The 20,533-nt window shown below is 37.6% G+C and overlaps 1 protein-coding gene across 4 annotated transcripts in view; it reads right to left on the bottom strand.

Moving 5' to 3' along the window:
* Positions 1-20,533, bottom strand: part of MYO9A (myosin IXA) — a 298,796-nt gene that overhangs the window by 24,293 nt on the left and 253,970 nt on the right. For 2 of the 4 annotated variants that reach the window (XM_046008479.1, XM_046008481.1), the window contains 2 exons: positions 20,106-20,229; positions 18,732-18,785 (listed from right to left, as the gene is read on the bottom strand). In XM_046008479.1, coding sequence (XP_045864435.1) covers positions 18,732-18,785; positions 20,106-20,229 — 178 coding nt within the window. The remainder of the gene's footprint in view (positions 1-18,731; positions 18,786-20,105; positions 20,230-20,533) is intronic. The other 2 variants (XM_046008480.1, XM_046008483.1) reach the window with 1 other exon arrangement.

The raw sequence follows: 20,533 nt of genomic DNA, 5'->3' as shown, positions 1-20,533 counted from the left end.
AAGTTGCTAAGAGAGTAGATATTAAATGTTCTCACCACCACAAAAGTTAAAAGTAACTATGTAGGGTGATGAATGTGCTAGCTAATTGTATTGTGGTAATCATTTTATGATATATACATATATCATCAGTGCATCACATTGTAATCTTAAATTTATACAATGTTATATGTCAATTATAGCTCAATAAAGCTGGGGGAATAAAAGGAAAAAAAAACAAAACACATGTTTTTTAGAGCTTTAAAAGAAGTCACATATACAGAACAGTGATAAAAAAAAATTCTTCCATATTAAACAGGAAGTGTAATACAGGGGTCACTGATCTGGTAAGTGGTATCAATTTAATCACACTTAGTCCCAGTTTCTCTGTTTTCCAAAGATAGTAGTTTCTTGGTTAGTAGACAGTTCAATCTGTTTACCTTTTGCTCCTCTTTTCTCTTTTGTTTCTTTTTTCCCCCCTAAAGACTGATCCTTTATTGCCACTTTTCATAGCTTGGTTTCAACTTGTGTAGAAAAAAGTTTTAGTTGACCACCTTGCTGATTTCCTCTTGGGCTCTTCCATAACTGCCCTTTCAGCTAACCTAAGCTTCCTCTTGGATATTTTGGCAGGGGTGCTTGAGTGACTGCAGGATGCAGGGCAGTGAGAGCTCTGAAGAGCTAGAAATGCCTGGGCTATATACTTCTAATACTTTCACTTTGTATTTTTTAGTCTTTTTTTTTTTTTAAGATTTTATTTATTTATTTATTTGTCAGAGAGAGAGAGAGAGAGAGAGGGAGACCACAAGCAGGCAGGGTGACAGACAGAGGCAGAGAGAGAAGCAGGCTCTCTGCTGAGCAAGGACCCCCTGATGCAGGACTTAGACCCAGAACCCCGGGACAATGACCTGAGTCAAAGGCTCACAGGTGTCCCTATTTTTTAGTGTTTGATTCACCTGGATCAATATTTTAATTCTTGTTTTTTCCCTACATGGCTATCCATTTTTCCTTCACCATTTATTGGATAATATACTTTTTTTTTTAAAAGATTTTATTTATTTCTTTGACAGAGATCACAAGTAGGCAGAGAGGCAGGCAGAGAGACAGGAGGAAGCAGACTCCCTGCTGAGCAGAGAGCCCAATGTGGGGCTCGATCCCAGGACTCTGAGATCATGACCTGAGCGGAAGGCAGAGTTTTAACCACTGAGCCACCCAGGTGCCCCTTGGATAATATACTTTTAAAATGCCACTCACTTAAATGTTTTATAATCCTTTCTTTTAAAGGATTTTCCAAATTTTTATTTTCTTCTTAATGAATTCTAGTATCAACTTGCTAATAGTATCAACTTGCCAAGAGTCCCCCCATATGTTATTTTGCTATTTTTACTGAGATCACATTTGTAGGTAAAGTGTTACAAAACTTTCTTTGATATTGGGGGGAAGATGGCAGCAGAGTAGAAGGACCCTAGGCTTGCTTCATCTCACAAATACAACTAGACAACTATCAAATCATCCTAAATATCCCAGAAGTTGGCCTAAAGACTACAAGAACAAATTTCACAGGAAGAGAAGAGGCCACACTGCAGGAGTTAGGAAGTGTGGGAAACACAGCTAGGGAGAGAAGCAGAGTGTGGCTGCTACAGTGGGGAGGATCTGAGGTCGTGAAGACACGACCTCATCTTCTGAGGCTGAGACAGACTAAACACACAAGAGAGTGCACAGAAAGAGAAGACCTAGAAAGTGAAAGCGCTGGAGTTCGAGAGTTCACACTTGCCTGTGGTAAAGCTCTTGAAAAGTGTCTACTGGGGGTATACTTGGAGGAAAGGCGGGCAAACAGCCCATGAACACAAAGTGGGGAGAGCAATCTGAAGAGTGCCTAGGGTACACCGTGGGGAGGTTAGTTGTTCATTTCTGATCATGTCTTACAGGGGCAGTGATTTCAGAGTCTCCTCTAGGAACAAAGGGACTGGCAGATGTCATTTGCCTCCCCTACTCCTCAGCATAAGCATAGGGCAACTTGCAGGAACCAGCACAGCACTGACACTTGCTATCTAACTTGCTTACACCAAGTTCCCTCTACCCTGCCCCCGCATTCCACGCTCTAGAGGAACTACCCTTCCCAGTCACATCTGCCTCAGTCCCAGCACAGCAGGCCTCTTCCCCCAGAACACTGACCCAAACCCCTAACAATACTGCATCTCCTGACCCAGGAGTTTTGCAACACTTTGGTTCCAGTGGTGGTGGCTACACATCTCATTTCATAAGCAGACCAGAACACACCTAGTTAAAACATACCATATTCAGGTCAGGGACCAAATAAGAGAGTACATGCAGCACACACTGGTGACACCCCTGGAGGTATCAGGTCCTGGGGAACACTGTACCCTATACTGCAGGCCACTAAAGGACCTCTTCCTCATAAAGCCACTACCCACCCTTAAGACTAGGAGACATAGCTGACCTTCCTAATGCACAGAAACAGCCACAGAAACTTAGACAAATGAGAAGACAGAAGAATTTGTCCAAACGAAAAAACAGGACAAGGCCACTGCCAGAGATCCAAATGAAGCAGATGTAAGTAACATGCTTGATGGAGAATTTATTTTTATTTTTTTTTAGGTAGGTTCCACACTGGGCTCAAACACCAACACAGGGCTTGCGCTCACAACTGTGAGATCAAGAGAAGGGTTCTTAACTTGCTGACCTACCCAGGTACCCCTTGGGAGAATTTAAAGCAATGATCATAAGGACACTCACCGGACTTGAGAAAAGAATGGAGAACATTAGTGAGACCATTAACCCAGAGATAAGGAACAATATACAGAGATATAGGGCTCAATAAGTGAAATGAGAAATACACTTGTTGGAGTGAAGAGAAGACTGGAAGAAGCAGAGAAACAAATTAATGACCCAGAAAAACAGAGTAATGTAAAGCAATCTAGCTGATCAAAAGAGAGAAAAAAGAATTACACAGAAGAACAGACTTATGGAAATCAGCAACTCTATCAAATGTAATAACTTCAGGAGTCCCAGAAAAAGTAGAGAGAGAAAAGGGGGCACACAATTTATTTGAAGAAATAACAGCTGAAAAGTTCACTAATTTGGGGGAGGAAACTGATATACAGATCCAGGAGGCACAGAGAACCCCCCATACAATCAATTAAAGCAGATCTACACCAAGATATATTGTAATTAAAATGGCAAAATATAATGAAAAAGAAAAAATACTAAAAGCAGCAAGACAAAGAGCTAGTAACATTCAAAGGAAACCCCTCTAAGGCTATCAGTGACTTTTTCACCAGAAACTCCAAGCCAGAAAGGAGTGGCATAAAAATAAAACTGAAATTAATCGTAAGAAAAAATCTGGGAAGACCAAATATGTGGAGGTTAGATAACATACTACTAAACAATGAATTGGTCAACAAGGAAATAAAAGAAAATTAGAATAAAAAATAAATTAAAAAGTACATGGTAACAGATGGAAGTGAAAACAAAACAGTTCAAACCTTTGGGATAAAAAAATAAAATGTCGGAGATGGGGGGAAAATAAAGAAAACCTTTGGGATGCACCAAAAGTGGTTTTAAGGGGGGAAGTTTTATAGCAAAACAGGCCTATCTCAAGAAGCAAGAAAAGGAAAAATCTCAAACAACCTAACCTACACTTAAAGGAACTAGAAAAAGAACAAATAAAACCTAAAATCAGCAACAGGAAGGAAATAATAAAGATTAGAGCATAAATAACTGATAAAGAAACTAAAAAAATAGGATGGATGAAGCCAGGAGTTGGTTCTTTGGGGAAAAAAAAAAAATCAATAAACCTGATAAAACTCTAGTCAGACTTATCAAGAAAAAAAGGAGAAAGGTCTCAAATAAATAAATCACAAATGAGAGAGGAGAAATAACAACCAACACCACAGAAGTACAAAGGACTGTAAAAGAAAATTATGAAAAACTATATGCCAACAAATTGGGCAACCTAAAAAAAATGGATAACTTCCTAGAAACATGTAACCTACAAAAACTGAAACAGGAAGAAACAGAAAATTTGAACATACCAATTACCAGCAAAGAAACTGAATCAGTAATACAAAAAACTCTCGACAAAGCAAGTCTGGGACCAGATGGCTTCACAGAATTCACATGCAAATTATACCAAACATTTAAATAATAGTTTGTATCTATTCTTCTCAAACCACTCCAAAAAAACAGAAAAGGGAAAGAAAACTTCTAAATTTATTCTGGAGACCAGCATTACCCTGATACCAAAACCAGATTAAAAAAAAAAAAAGGAACTATAGGCCAATTTCTCTGATGAACACAGATGCAAAAATCCTCAACAAAATACTGGCAAACCAAATCCAACAATACATCAAGAAAATCATTCACCATGATCACATGGGATTTATTCCTGGGTTTCAAGGGTGGTTCAATATTCACAAATCAATCAATATGACAAATCACATCACTGAGAGAAGGATAAGAATTGTATGATCATTTCAATAGATGCAGAAAGAGCATCTGACAAAGTACAACATCCACTCATGAGAAAAACCCTCAACAAAGTAGGTTTAGTGGGTATATACCTCAACTTAAGAAAGGCCATACATGAAAAACCCACAGCTAACATTATACTTAATGGGGAAAAACTGAGAGCCTTTCCCCTAAGATCAGAAACAAGGGAAGGATGTCCACTCTTCACCACTTTTATTCAACAAAGTAATGGAAGTCCTAGCTAGCCACAGCAATCAGACAACAAAAATATATAAAAGGTATCCAAATCGGTAAAGAAGAAGTAACTGTCACTATTTGCAGATGACATGATACTAAATAAAGAAAAACCTAAACACGCCACCAAAAAACTGCTAGAACTGATAAAGTCAAGTAAAGTCACAGGATACAAAATCAATGTACAGAAATCTGTTGCATTTCCATAAACTAATAATAGAGCAGAAAGAGACATTAAGAAAACAATCCCATTAACAACTGCACCAAAAATAGTAAGATACCTAAGAATAAACCTAACCAAAGATGTAAAAGATCCTGTACTATGAAAATTACAACACACTGATGAAAGAAATGGAAGATGACACAAAGAAAAGGAAAGATATTCCATGCTTGTGGATTTTAAGAACAAATATTGTTAAAATGTCTACAATACCCAAAGCAACCTACACATTTAATGCAATCCCTACCAAAATACCAACAGCATTTTTCACAGAACTAAAACAAACAATCCTAAAATTGTATGGAAGCAAAAAGACTCTGAATAGGCAAAGCAATCCTAAAAAAGAAAAGCAGGAGGCATCACAAGTCTGATTTCAAGTCATAGTACAGAGCTATAGTAATCAAAACAGTATGGTACTATTATAAAAACAGACACATAAATCAATAGAACAGAACAGAAAATCCAGAAAAAAGCCACAATTATATGATCAATTAATGTTCAATGAAATAGGAAATAATATACAGTGGGAAAAAGATAGTCTCTTCAACAAATGGTGTTGGGAAAACTAAGCAGCAACATGCAAAAGAATGAAACTGGACCACTTTCCTACACCATACACAAAAATAAATTCAAAATGAACTGAAAACCTAAATGTGAGACCTCAAACCATAAAAATTCTGGAAGAGAGCACGGACAATGAACCTCTTTGACATTAGCCATAGTAACTTCTTTCTGGGTATGTCTCCTGTGGCAAGGGAAACAAAAGCAAAAAAAAATTATTGGAACTTGATCAAAATAAAAAGCTTCTGCACGGTGGAGTAAACAATAAAACTAAAAGGCAACCTATGAAATGGGAGGAAATACTTGCAAATGATATATGTGATATATGTCAAATTAAAAAACAAACAAACAAACAAAAAAAAACTTAGGGGCACCTGGGTGGCTCAGTGGGTTAAGCCGCTGCCTTCGGCTCAGGTCATGATCTCGGGGTCCTGGGATCAAGTCCCGCATTGGGCTCTCTGCTCGGCAGGGAGCCTGCTTCCCTCTCTCTCTCTCTCTACCTGCTTCTCTATCTACTTGTGATCTCTCTCTGTCAAATAAATAAATAAAATCTTTAAAGAAAGAAAAAAAAAACAAAAAACCAAAAAAAAACCCAGAAAACTTAGTACAACGCAACACCTAAAAAACAAAGAATCCAATTAAGAAATAGGAAGAAGTCATAAAGAGACATTTCTTCAAAGAAGAACTAGATGGCCAACAGACTAATGAGAAGATGCTCATCATCACTCATCATCAGGGAAATGGAAATCAAAACTACAAATGAGATACCACCTCAAACCCGTCAGTATAGCTAAACTCAAAAACACAAGAAACAATGGGTGTTAGCAAGGATGTGGAGTGGTCCAGTGTTGGTGGGATTACAAACCGGTGCAGTATAGCCACTGTGGAAAATAGTATGGAGGGTCTTTAAGAACTTATAAATAAAACTCCCCTATGATCCAGCAATTGCATTACTGGGTATTTACCCAAAGAATACAGAAATATGAATTCAAAGGGAAACATGGGTCCCTATGTTTATAGCAGCATTATTTATAATAGCTTAGATACGGAAGCAGTCCAAGTATCCACTGACTGATGAACAGATAGGGAAGATGTGATATATAAATACAATGGACTATTTAGCCATAAAAAAGAATGAAGTCTAGCCATTTGCAATGACTCAGATGGAGCTAGAGAATATAATGCTAAGTGAAATAAGTCAGAGAAAGACAAATACCAACTGATTCCACTTGTATGTGGAATTTAAGAAACAAAATAAACTAGCAAAGGGGAAAAAAGAGACACATACACACACACTCTCTCTCTCCAAGAAACAGACTCTTAACTATAGAGAACAAACTGATGGTTACCAGAGGGGAGGTGGGTGGGGAGAATGGGTGAAATAGGTGATGGGGGTTAAGGAGTGCACTTATCATGATAAGCACTGGATGATTAAAATAAAAACTCAAAAAAGATAAGCCTCCTTCCTTGTTTATGAAAATTTGATCTTTGGTCAATGTTACAGCTGCGGGATCCCTATAAACCTGGTGAAGGTAGCATGAAAACGATGTTATTAAATACACTGCTTCTAGCAAAAATTACCTTGATTGGTAAATTACACCTAAAGAAGAAGCAATGATAAATAAATTATAAATATCTGGTCAAAAGCCATATATCTGGACTTCCCTGATTGTACAGTCTGTTGTAATTTAGACACATTCCTTACAGGGACCTTGGAAACCACGTCTATGGAATTTTGTAAAAGACACTGATTCCTTTGGAGACATGAAACTTCTAAGGCAGAATGGATCTGCATTCACTAAATCTGGATCTCCTTTTTTGCACCTGAGCTGCAGTTTGGGAGGCTAAAGATAACTAAGTCCTTGATGGTTGTATGGCAGGATGGACTGCTACAAGGACTATGGCAGAAGAGGAAGACCTTAAGCTGTCTGCTGGCATGCTGTGCTTCCTGTCTGACATCCTTTTAAGTGATTCTCATCCCAAGTGCAGCCCATGGTAGCCTTATAAGTCTGAATTTAAGTCTAAGAAGATGCCCCTTCTCATGCTGTTGGGTATTAGAACAATAATATAACTGGAAATGAATAGGTAGAACTGACACCCCTATAATTCAGTCTTCCTTTCCAAATGCAATTGTTAAAGCCTGCTTTTGTAATCCTTGGGTTTTAAGGCTTTCTTTTTATCTTCCATATTTCTTCTTCCATGTTTCTTTGTTAACTATATATCTTGGTATTTTATGTTGGTTTTATGAACTCTATATTTTTTCCCACACACACAAAAATAAAGTTCAATTTATAAATTACGCACATGCGTATGCAAACAAATACAAATGAGCATTTTTTCCATTATATCACTCAAATGGTTGTATATATTGAAGTTATTAACTATTAAATGTGCCCAGACACCCTACTGAATTCTCTTAAAATCTGTAAATTGTTTTTTAGTTTTCTTGAGTCTTAAAATCAGAATAGAAATAGTGATAATTGTAACAAGTTTTGTATCTCTGATTCTTTTTTATCATCTAATTGCATTAGCTGGTACCTCTAATCAATGTCAAATAATGTACCTCCAATCAATGTCAAATAACAGTGGGGACAATGGACATCCTTGCCTTTTCCTGATTTTAATCAGAATGCTTCCAGTGTTTCTCCATTAAGTAATATACCAGCTTTGGGGTTGAGACAGATATATTTTACCACGCTAAGGAATTACAGGTATACCCCTATTTCAGTAAGAATTTAAAACAATAATACCTATATAATTACATCAAATGCCTTTTAAATATCTATGAGGATCAATTAACATGATGAATTATCTTAACAGTTACCAATATAGAATCACCCTTTCATTCCCAGGTTATATCCCACTTGTTCAAGGTTTATGTTTATGGGCTACTGAATTATGTTTGCTACTATTTCAACTTGTAATTAACTTGTAATACACGAGACAGTTTTAAATGTATATATCAAGTATTTTACTGATACATATATACACACACACACATATACACATACATACACATGCATATAAATCAATGTGTCAAGTGCTGTTCTTATGATTTTATGAACATTAACTCACTTAACTCTGTGAGTTTGGTACTATTAACTGCAATTTATAGATGAGAAAACTGAAGCATGGAGATTAAATGACTTGCCCATCACACAATAGCTAGTAAACTGGCACTGGGATTTACATACAAAATTCTAGCCCAGAACCCATTCTATACTCTGTTGCCTTTAAATTTTTTTGTGTGCAAAAGATTAGCTAGATTAGCTAATGATCTGTCAGAGAATCAACTTTATTGGTTTCACCATTTTTTGTTGTTTCTAATGTACTTCCTGCTATTACCTTCATTAATTTCTTCTTTCTACTTTCCTCAGGTTTATTTTGTTGTTCTATTTCTAACTTGATTTAGATGTTTATTTTTTCTTGTTAAGTTTCAAAGGCAAAAAAATTTCCTTTGAGCACTGCTTTAGCTACATATCCCAGGAACTCAAGATAGTGTTTTTATAGTAATTTTTAAATTACTCAATAATTTCCTCTTTGCTTTTGAGGTTTTTCTTGTGGCCTGATGTTTCCCCACAGATTTATTATTTTATTTAAAAATTTTTGTGAAATATTTTATACTTAAAGATAATACAAAATTTACAAGTACAGGTTCAAAGATAATGAAACACATACCTGTGTGGCCACTACCCAGATACTGAAGTATTGTGGCCTCATCTTGAGAATATTTCATGGGCAAATAAAAAAGTGTACGTTTTCTCTTTACAGATATATAATTGTACCTATCGTAGTCCCCCCTTCTCTGTGGGGGATACATTCCAATGTTACTGGTGGAGGCCTAAAACCAAGGATAATACTGAACTCTCTCTATATTCTTTCCCATACACAATTACAATAATGAAGTTTAATTTATAAATTAGGCACAATAAGTAATCAAAAACAATTATAACAATATGCTGTAATAAAATTGTACGAATGTGATCTTTCTCTCAAAATATCTTATTATACTGTACTTACCCTTTTTCTTGTGATGACAGGAGATGATAAAATGTCTACATGATTGAGATAAAGTGAGATGAATGATGTAAGCCCTGTAGCATTAGGCTACTGCTACCTTCTGATGCATGTCAGAAGGAGGATCACCTGCTTTTGGGACCATGGTTGATCATGGGTAACAACCAAAGAAAACGCAAACCATAGATAAGCACGAACTATTGCATATACACATTAGACCAGTCACTAATTATGTTATTTGAACACATTCACTTCAAACAATCTTTTCTTGTACCAATTATTCCCTAAAAAGGAGGACATTCTGTGGCTAAAAATAAAATTTCCATTCCACCCCAACAGATTGCCCTGAAATCTTAGGGTACTCTTTAGTAACACTTACTGAGAAACCTGAAGAGGATCCAGGAAGAAATTTTAAGATAATGGTTGAAAAATAAAACTAACATACCTCTCATTCCCACAAATATAAAAGTAAGATATAAAGCACCAAAACTTATGTTAAGTACTAAACTGTCTACAGTATGAGACCATGTGAGTCCTAGCTTACCCTCTTGGCCCCACAGTGCTAATGTCTCAGTATGCTATAGAACAAAGCCTATTTTGGTTTTAACTTAAGGCCTCCCTTCTGTGTAATTACACATCCAATTTCTAGCAATTCGAGTTACATAGTTTTTTCCAGAATTAAACCATGTATGTTTTGTACCAACATGTGTTTCATCTGGTTAGTTCAGACTCAAGATCTAGCTCATGTGTCATCTCTTCTACAGGCCTTCCCAGGACGCCAAGGTAGAATTCAATACTTCTTCCTGAGTATTCTTACCATGCAGTACACAGTACTATCTGATCCCCCCTTCCCTTCCTTTTAGAACATTCTAATACCCACAAATTTAGTAATCTAATCATATAAATTTGCCATATTTTATCTGAGAAAAGTCTTTATGATTCTACTATCTACTTTTTCTAAGAATGTTTTCTAAAACAAAGATCCTTAATTATCTAATCTGGGTCAGAATTCTGTGACTCTGTATTAGGCTTCTCTATTATGTGAGACCAGTCTGTAAAAACGTTTCTTACTGTAACAAAAATATTGGGAACCAAATGCTTTATTATGGAGGATCTAAATGAAGATACCCCCTTTGAGGTAATCTTCAGTTGGGCCCAGCATTTCCATTTTCTCCTAAGGCTTGAAGAGATAACACTATGAGTAGAAGGTATATCAAAGTGTACCAATAAGGCTTATGAGAGAGTTTCAATTTCTTCTGAAAATGCTTTAAGGATAATGATGGAGGAAGGATGTGAGAAGGAATGGCTAGGCACAATTGATGGGACACAAAGAAATTCAACACTATGAGTCAAAGTAAGCCCAAAGAGTTAAAGACAGAAGATAAGAGATATTTGTGGTGGCTATAAAGGACTGGATTGCATCGCCCTTAAAAAACCTGATGGCTATGTAGGGAAAAACATGTACTACCCTCACCAGGGAGTCATGATACTTTATGAAGTAATGATACTTTATGAAGATCCAAGAAAAGTTACTACGCTGCCCATCGATTGAATACATAAGGAGAAGAAAATATGCATCACCTAGACAGGACCGTATATAACTAGCAAAAACAAAAATTTCTCACAAAGCAATTTTACCCCAAAATAGTACTTTGGGTCAAGATGGAAGATCACTATTGTATCTTTTGTTAAGTCACAAAAATAGGAAGCAAGGAATTGGATTATCAGACCTCTTCCTGAGGAGCCTACTTTCCTGGTAAGGACAGATCCTATATCCAAGGCTTTCTAGAATACGGGTTGTTTTACATGGTGTTATAATTAGGTTAACAGCTTCATTAAAAAAAATTCTAATGTCACATGAAAAAATGCTCATCATCACTAGTCATCAGGGAGATTCAAATTAAAACCACATTGAGATATCACCTTACACCAGTTAGAATGGCCAAAATTAAAAATTAGCAAGACAGGAAACAACATGTGTTGGAGAGGTTGTGGAGAAAGGGGAACCCTCTTACACTGTTGGTGGGAATGCAAGTTGGTGCAGCCACTTTGGAGAACAGTGTGGAGATTCCTCAAGAAATTAAAAATAGAGCTTCCCTCTGACCCTGCAATTGCTCTGCTGGGTATTTACCCCAAAGATACAGATGTAGTGAAAAGAAGAGCCATCCGTACCCCAATGTTTATAGCAGCAATGGCCACGGTTGCAAAACTGTGGAAAGAACCAAGATGCCCTTCAACGGACGAATGGATAAGGAAGATGTGGTACATATACACAATGGAGTATTATGCCTCCATCAGAAAGGATGAATACCCAACTTTTGTAGCAACATGGATGGGACTGGAAGAGATTATGCTGAGCGAAATAAGTCAAGCAGAGAGAGTCAAGTATCATATGGTTTCACTTATTTGTGGAGCATCACAAATGACATGGAGGACATGGGGAGACGGAGAGGAGAAGGGAGTTGAGGGCAATTGGAAGGGGAGATGAACCATGAGAGACTATGGACTCTGAAAAACAACCTGAGGGTTTTGAAGGGGTGGGGGGTGGGAGGTTGGGGAACCAGGTGGTGGGTAATAGGGAGGGCACATATTGCATGGAGCACTGGGTGTGGTGCAAAAACAATGAATACTGTTACGCTGAAAGTTAAAAAAAAAAAATTCTAATGCTTGTAATTATGACTCATCAGATAATGAGAATTAGTAAGTACTAATCATTCAGCTCACTTTATCACAATACACAACAGTATGTGTTTGTGTGTATTTATGTCTTGCACATGAAAAGGAGTTATCCACATCAAATATTTCTATGCAATGCAGTGAGCCAGTAGTATCACAGTACTATGGAGTAGTGGTTCCCCAAGTATAGCAGACTGTGGATTCCTGACATAGGTTATATCATATCTCCAAGCCCATTTAAAAAGAGTCTGCAGGGGCGCCTGGGTGGCTCAGTGGATTAAGCCGCTGCCTTCGGCTCAGGTCGTGATCTCAGGGTCCTGGGATCGAGCCCCACATCGGGCTCTCTGCTCTGCAGGGAGCCTGCTTCCTCCTCTCTCTCTGCCTGCCTCTCTGCCTACTTGTGATCTCTCTGTCAAATAATAAAAAAAAAAAAAAAAAAAAAAAGATTTAAAAAGAGTCTGCAATGGGACACCTGGGTGGCTCCGTTGGTTATGTGTCTGCCTTCAGCCCTGGTCATGATTCTATGGCCCAAGGATCAGTCCCGCATCGGGCTCTTTGCTCTGCAGGGATCTTGCTTCTCCACCTGCCACCTCTCCTGCTCACGCTCTTTCTCTCTCTGATAAATAAATAAAATCTTAAAAAAAAGGGGGGGGATTCTGCAATGTCAAAATCATGATATCTCCTTCTAGCAGCAAAAATTACACAGGAAGCCAACAGCAATCATTTTTTTCTAGCATTCTGTATTTCTTATTCTCTAAACACACAACCTTCCAAGATCACACTACCATCTGTAAACTCTTCACCTTTTCATCTCTGACATGTAATTCTATCATCCCCAAACCACCGTAATCCTTAATATTTTCTTACTTCCTACATTCTGCCTTTTTTTCTTCAAACCTGTTAGGTTTCCTGAAAAGGGTAATGTTCCTTTCCCAGATATTACTGTACTTCTTCCATTCCTATGTAATTCTATCTACAAGAATTCCCTACTAATTTTTCTTTTTATTTGTCCCCATCTGAGAGAATAAGAATATTCCAAGGCTTTGAAAGAAGTGCTTCTTTCACAAATACACACAGAACACAAATATGGTTTCCCTTTTGTTTACTCTCCCCAAAAGGTCCTGTGCCTAATCCTCCTTGCCACTGGCCTTGCACACGTACTGCATGCAGATGTAAGTAACACTTCTTGCATACTATAATGACCTCTGGAAAGGGGCTAGGGAGAATTAGAAAGAGCAGGGTTCTTCTGGTTGTGGTGTTATCAGAGATAACACTACAAGTTCTCACCATAAGAAAAAACAATTATAACTCTGTGTGGCAATGTTACCTAAACTTACTGTGGTAGCCATTTTGCAATATAAACGTAAAGCAAATCACTATGTTGTATGCTTAAAGTTAACACAACATTAGATGTCAATTATATCTTAAAAAAAAAAAAAGATAACTACAAAATACCTGCTAGTGGGGCACCTGGGTGGTTCAGTGGGTTAAAGCCTCTCCCTACGGCTCAGGTCATGATCCCAGGGTTCTGGGATTGAGCCCCGCATAAAGGCTCTCTGCTCAGCGGGGAGCCTGCTTCCCCTCCCCGCCACCCCCCCTCCCACCACCCCCACTCTCTCTGCTTCCCTCTCTGTCTACTTGTGATCTCTGTCAAATAAATAAAATAAAATCTTAAAAAAAAAAATACCTGCTAGTTAGTACTAGAAATAAGAATGCTTCTGTAATGAGAAAATCTTCACTCCCTGAACCCAATTCTTATTATGTCAAGTTACCTGAATGTCAATGGTAGACTTAGATACCATAATTAGTATGGTATAAGGAAATGATGAAATCATTTGCTAGAGTCAAGTAAATCCACAATTGTAATACCTCTTTCCTTTAGAGCTATTTAGAGGGTTTTTTTTTGGGGGGGGGTGGAGTTGTGGATTTTCTTCTCACTTTCTTGATGGTGTCCTTTATTATTTATTTATTTTTGCAGGCTATTTTTTTTTTTCCAAAATTTTTTTTTTTAATAAACATATAATGTATTTTTATCCCCAGGGGTACAGGTCTGTGAATCGCCAGGTTTACACACTTCACAGCACTCACCATAGCACATACCCTCCCCAATGTCCATAGCCCCCTCCCCCTCTCCCAATCCCACCTCCCCCCAGCAACCCCCAGTTTGTTTTGTGAGATTAAGAGTCATTTATGGTTTGTCTCCCTCCCAATCCCATCTTGTTTCATTTATTCTTCTCCTATCCCCCTAACCCCCCATGTTGCTTCTCCATGTCCTCATATCAGGGAGATCATATGATAGTTGTCTTTCTCCGATTGACTTATTTCACTAAGCATGATACGCTCTAGTTCCATCCATGTCGTCGCAAATGGCAAGGTTTCATTTCTTTTGATGGCTGCATAGTATTCCATTGTGTATATATACCACATCTTCTTTATCCATTCATCTGTTGATGGACATCTAGGTTCTTTCCATAGTTTGGCTATTGTAGACATTGCTGCTATAAACATTCGGGTACACGTGCCCCTTCGGATCACTATGTTTGTATCTTTAGGGTAAATACCCAGTAGTGCAATTGCTGGGTCATAGGGTAGTTCTATTTTCAACATTTTGAGGAACCTCCATGCTGTTTTCCAGAGTGGTTGCACCAGCTTGCATTCCCACCAACAGTGGAGGAGGGTTCCCCTTTGCAGGCTATTTTTTTATGTTCAAAAGCCGACATATAGTACATAATTAGCTACATCAAAAACTAATGATGAGCTGCCACTTTTCAACTGGTTCTTGGTTTTCCAATTGTTAATACTTACCATTTGGAGGGACATTTCTAGCATCTTTTTAGTAGTCAATTGCAAAGCTTAACCGCACAGATCTACCTATCCACGTTAATACAGAATTGAAAGTATGCTCATTTCTAACAGAGGCATGCAGATAAGTTCTTTAATAAGCCTACAATATGCAAAATTCACAAGCATTGCTACTTTAAGCTCAGCAGTAAAATCCTGAAAAGAGAGCAATTTATAAATTCCAAACTAAGTAAAAAAAGTAACAACTGATTCTGTTTAAAAAATTAAAATACGGGCGCCTGGGTGGCTCAGTGGGTTAGGCTGCTGCCTTCGGCTCAGGTCATGATCTCAGGGTCCTGGGATCGAGTCCCGCATCGGGCTCTCTGCTCGGCGGGGAGCCTGCTTCCCTCTCTCTCTCTCTCTGCCTGCCTCTCTGCCTAGTTGTGATTACTCTCTATCAAATGAATAAATAAAATCTTTAAAAAAAAAATTAAAATACTGTTTTTTTTAAAAAATGCCTTTCTTAGAAAGCTTGTTCAACTAGGTATGTTATGAAGAAAAGTATTACATGGTCAAAGTTTTGGAAGTGCTACACATCATATCCCAAACTTGTTTGGTTATGGAAACCTTTGTGTATAACATTTTTCAAAAGAATAATTTGTGAAGGTTTTACAGATTACTAAAATTTATTTCAAATGATATTCTTCATATTATATTAGCTTAAATAGTTCTAAATCAACATTTATGCCTAGAATGATACCATAAATAAATAAAAAAAAAACATTTGATACAGGAAAGGCATAACTGGATGAGACAATGAGCATGTCATATTCCAAAATCCTAGTCTGGGAGTATCCTAGTCAAAGATTATGCTCCATAAACCTAATGACCTTCTTTCTGCATGGTGGCAGAACAGATAGTTTCAAATTCATTTCAAAATCAATTGATCAGGATTCAACCTACTTCAGTGATTTATGAGTCAAGAGCCTCCTACCTAATATATGACTGCCAGTCTGGCCTATCTCAAATCCATTCTTCTTCAGAATGCTACCAGTTATCTTCTAAAAGACACACTGCTGGTGACACTCCCCTACTTAAAAATCTTTTCATAGTGGGGCGCCTGGGTGGCTCAGTGGGTTAAAGCCTCTGCCTTCAGCTCAGGTCATGATCCCAGGGTCCTGGGATCGAGTCCCGCATGGGGCTCTCTGCTCAGCAGGGAGCCTGCTTCCCTTCCTCTCTCTCTGTCTGCCTCTCTGCCTACCTGTGATCTGTCTGTCAAATAAATAAAAATAAAATCTTTAAAAAAAAAAAAATCTTTTCATAGCTCCCAAATTTTCCTTCAAAGCAACAAATTCAAAGTTCTTAATGTTGCACTTCTGGTTCCCATCTACTTTCCAAATTATTCTGCTGCTTTCGTACTACCTGTTGTCCCAGTGCTAGCTACACAAGGTAGTTACTATTCAGATTGCTATTTCATGTTTCCTTCCCTCTGGAAGTCTCTTTCCCCTCTTTCTTTTCTCCATTTGTTAGACTACTACTCATCTTTCAACGCCCAAACCAATGACTATTCACATTGGCAATAATACAACGTACTTCTCATAAATGCACTTAACTGTACATTTCAGAAGTCACTACTTTAATTATGGAATAGAATTATGAATACATGAACACTATTGACTTTGATTAGTCTTTTTATAGTGGATATGCTAAAAATTCACTGCTGTCTCTCATAGATTTAATTCTTTTAATTCTTAGAGTCAATTCTATAGATGCTTACTAAATACTAAGTATGTGCTAGACACAGTCTTGTTCTTAAGACTGAGCTTACAGCCTTTACTATGGCTAAATGCAAAAGCAACAGTACGTTAAGTGGGATTTTTCCTCTTGTTCCAAAATTGTGGCCAAGGCCAAAAGCTGAGGATAATTAAGTACCCCTTCTTTTAGCTTAAGAAGGCAAATGTAGTTGGTACCAACTTATTCTCTCAGGATTTAGTGAGAAGTATTAGTTTACCGAACCAGCTCTTATCGTAACAATGATCATAACCTTTTCCCCTCAATGTGAATACAGTGTGAATCTAAAAAGGTTAAAAAGAAAGAGGAGGTTACTGGACTTTAAGGGGAACACAGAGTTTATGAAAATAGGATATTCTCTTCCTCTTCGGAGAAAAAAGTTATTGTCATACCTGAATCCAGAGGGTGAGAATCAAAGTTTGAGGTTATCTAAAAGAAAGACCCATTTTTCATTCCCTATTTGGTTATCTGTATAGGCAAATGAATTACTGATTTGTCCCTCTTATATATAAGGGAAAAGAGAAATAGGGAGAAAGTATGGTAGCAATGTGTCAGGTAGAGACATAGGCAAGACTATGTCCTGGTTCCTGGAGCCTAGTTCCAAGAGGTATGAAAAATGTAACCTTTCCCCCAATGTGCTTACATGCCCTACTGGGAGGTAGATTTCATTGTAAAGTCTTGAGGCAAAAAAAAAAAAAAAGACATACACATCAGAGTCCTGTGGGGTGAATGCCATCAACAGGATTAGTCCATAGATGTAACTAAATCTTCCAAGGGATTGCCAATGCCTATAAAAATGGGACAGCACTGACCTCACTTTTAGCAGGGTAAATGGAAGCTACCACTCACCTACATTTAGGCTACTGACAATGAGCTAGAACAGCAGTGTTGAGCAACCAAGAAAGAGGACTGCCACCTCAACAGTAGGATAGCATGTAGAATTCTGCGTCCACTATTACTCCTCCTAGTTTCAACACCAGGAAGAAAAACAACAAGAAAAGGGGAGGGCAGATGTGTGTGGTAAAAAGAATCCACTCACCCACCCGTAAGTTTTCAGCCCCAGATTAAGGTCTATACTGTCCTAGGAAAAACTGGTAAGAGTACTGAATCAACTCTGTGACTCAAGTTATAATACAAAGACAACTAATTCTTAAATACTGGCATGAAACTAGAGTGTTAAAACATTGCAGAATACAAGATGCTGCAAAGGCGATTGACATCCAATCTGAAAGGGGAGTCAGACATGGTAGAATGAGTAGGCAATTACTAGGTAAAAAGCAAAACTAGCCGGTGTTTATATCCCAGCAAAATGAGATCCTCAATGAACTACCAACAGATGGATAGCCTCTGAAATTAGTTTCCATATATACTGGTGTTCTTAAATCTGGGTATGAGCTCTATACTATGAAATATAAGTCTAGAACCAGTCTTATCAATTTTCTCACTACCATTTGCTGTTCTTTCTGAAAAACGGTAAGCAGGTAAGAGCCATACTTCTATGTTTGGGAACTCACCATCAAAGTCACAGATAGGAATGGACAAACAAGCATTACTAACGATGGAGGATGCTACAAGTAGCAATAGGTATAAAGTAATAAAGGGTATAAATAGGTATAAAGTAATAAAGAGAAGATGACAGATAAGAATAAAGTTCTTGAGCAGAAATTAATTTGATACCTCAAAGCTTTCAATGTTCACCTTTTAATGATCCAAACAAAAGAAGAAATCCATAAAGTGGCTTATCTGACAAAGAGCAAAAACTAGTATATTGTAAATGGACACTGTTCAACTGCATGAAGACAAGTGAAGATTCTAAAGAAAGAGAGTAGGAGAAAAACAAGTGAAGGCTGGTCAGGAAGTGGAACCTAATGGGGGCTGTACATGGAGGGTGGACAGGCATGGATGATAGACAGAGCAGAACAACTCCTAGATGGATGAGAGACAATAATGTAAAGCAGCTGTGACACATTGCAATATTAATACATACCGAGACTGAACTGCGGGTAATGCTCATAAATCTAACTGCAATTAGTACAGGTTTCTGGATTAGGAAGGACATGAAAAGGAAAGCAGAAGGTTAGAATGTACATGTCATTGCCCCATTAAAAGAGAAGGTTTACTCTTTCAGAGGACTAAAATATATCCGTCTTCTGAAGCACCAGTTTAAAAATTTGGAAAAAAAAAAAAGCACCGTATGTCTAGCTGCTTTGAAAAGTAGCATTAGAGTATAAGGCCTCTTCCCTTTCTTCTTCTAAATTGGGCCTCTCAGAACTGAGCTCCTGAAAATTCAGACTACCAGACAGGGTTTCACTTTTAAATGGGGTCTCTGTTTTCATTTTCTAAGGAAAAGATTTTCAAATAATGTCCTACAATTAACTTCATTTAATACCTTTACTGCCTGAAAAACTCAATGTTTATGCTTGTTTTTAGAGAAGACCCTTCACTAATTTAATCAACTGACATATTTTTTAGGATTTATTCTGTGCCAGGCAGTTTAAGTACTAAACAAAGAAACAGTTATTTTAATCTAAGTATAAATCATGAAGATACGGATGAAGCATTGCTGGGTCCCTGGAAAAGCATGCACATGATGACAGGGAAGGCTATTCTTGAGAGATTTACTGGGGATTGGACTGGGTCTTCATTACCACAGTTTTGTTTTACAGTTGAGGGGAGAGAAAGCAAATGATTAAACTTTAAGGCAGCAGCAGTTTTCCAGTTATCCAGACCCTACTCATGGTTGGTCATTAAGAACTGAAGTTGTCTATATGTGGGTCACTGGTTACAAAGGAAGATGTTAAATGGGAAAGTGGGCAAATGGAGAAAATAAATGATCATTTTTGCAAGGCTTTTCCCAAAACCTAACAATCTAACAATAAACCCTTAAAAATGTTTATTTGGTAACAGTCTACTCAGAGATGGAATTCCATTTCCTTATGAATCACATTCTTGGATATGATTAAGTTCTTTACATCGCATAAGTACTAGCAGGAACATCAAAGGTGACATGGTTGAGGGTGGGAACCGATGGTGTAAGGAAGTAGAGGAAAAGTCAGGATAGGTTAAATTTTCATAGGAAGGACAGAAAAAGAAAACGGGACAGATTATTAAACCACAACATTTTATCCAAATACTTGATTTTAAAAATTCTACACATGTAACTACATATATTCTGTACATATAAGGACTAAAAGATCAAACATAAGGCATCCATAGTACCCTGGGATAGGTAGAGTGGTTTCTTTTTACTGTTCCATGTGAAAAAGATTTGGAGAATAATCTCTCTTTACACCATAAATGCACACTTAAAACCCTCAGGAAGGCTCCCACTTTCCCCTGATTTCCACATCTTACATCTTACCATTGATCTACGAATCAGGGACAGCCTGGTCTTTGCCTTATTCTCAGCAAATTCCAGGCTACTGATGTCTTTGAGACGAGCCTTGTATTTATTCATCTGTTCTACAACAATCAGCTCCACACAGCTGAAATAGGAGGAAAAAGAAAAAAAGAACTGTTAAGAGCTGAAGCAAGTCAAATAAAGTATAGCCCTCCCAGACTGCTTTTCAGTTTAAACGTGGCAGACATTTGGAAGTTGAAAGAAAAATCAACATTCCTTATTTTATGAGCTCTAATACAAGGTTTATATAATGGTGGCTCACAACTTTGGCTGCACTTCAGTATCCATCTGAGAAGCAATTATGAGTTGCAATGTCCAGGCTACACCCCAGATGAATGAAATCAGACTCTCTAGGGATAGGACACAAAGATCAGGATTTTTTAAAGCTC

The sequence above is a fragment of the Meles meles genome, chromosome 6 (assembly GCF_922984935.1).
Source record: "Meles meles chromosome 6, mMelMel3.1 paternal haplotype, whole genome shotgun sequence".
Lineage (NCBI taxonomy): Eukaryota > Metazoa > Chordata > Mammalia > Carnivora > Mustelidae > Meles > Meles meles.
Note: the sequence above shows the minus strand (reverse complement) of the source record. Positions and strands in the feature narration are given on the sequence as shown.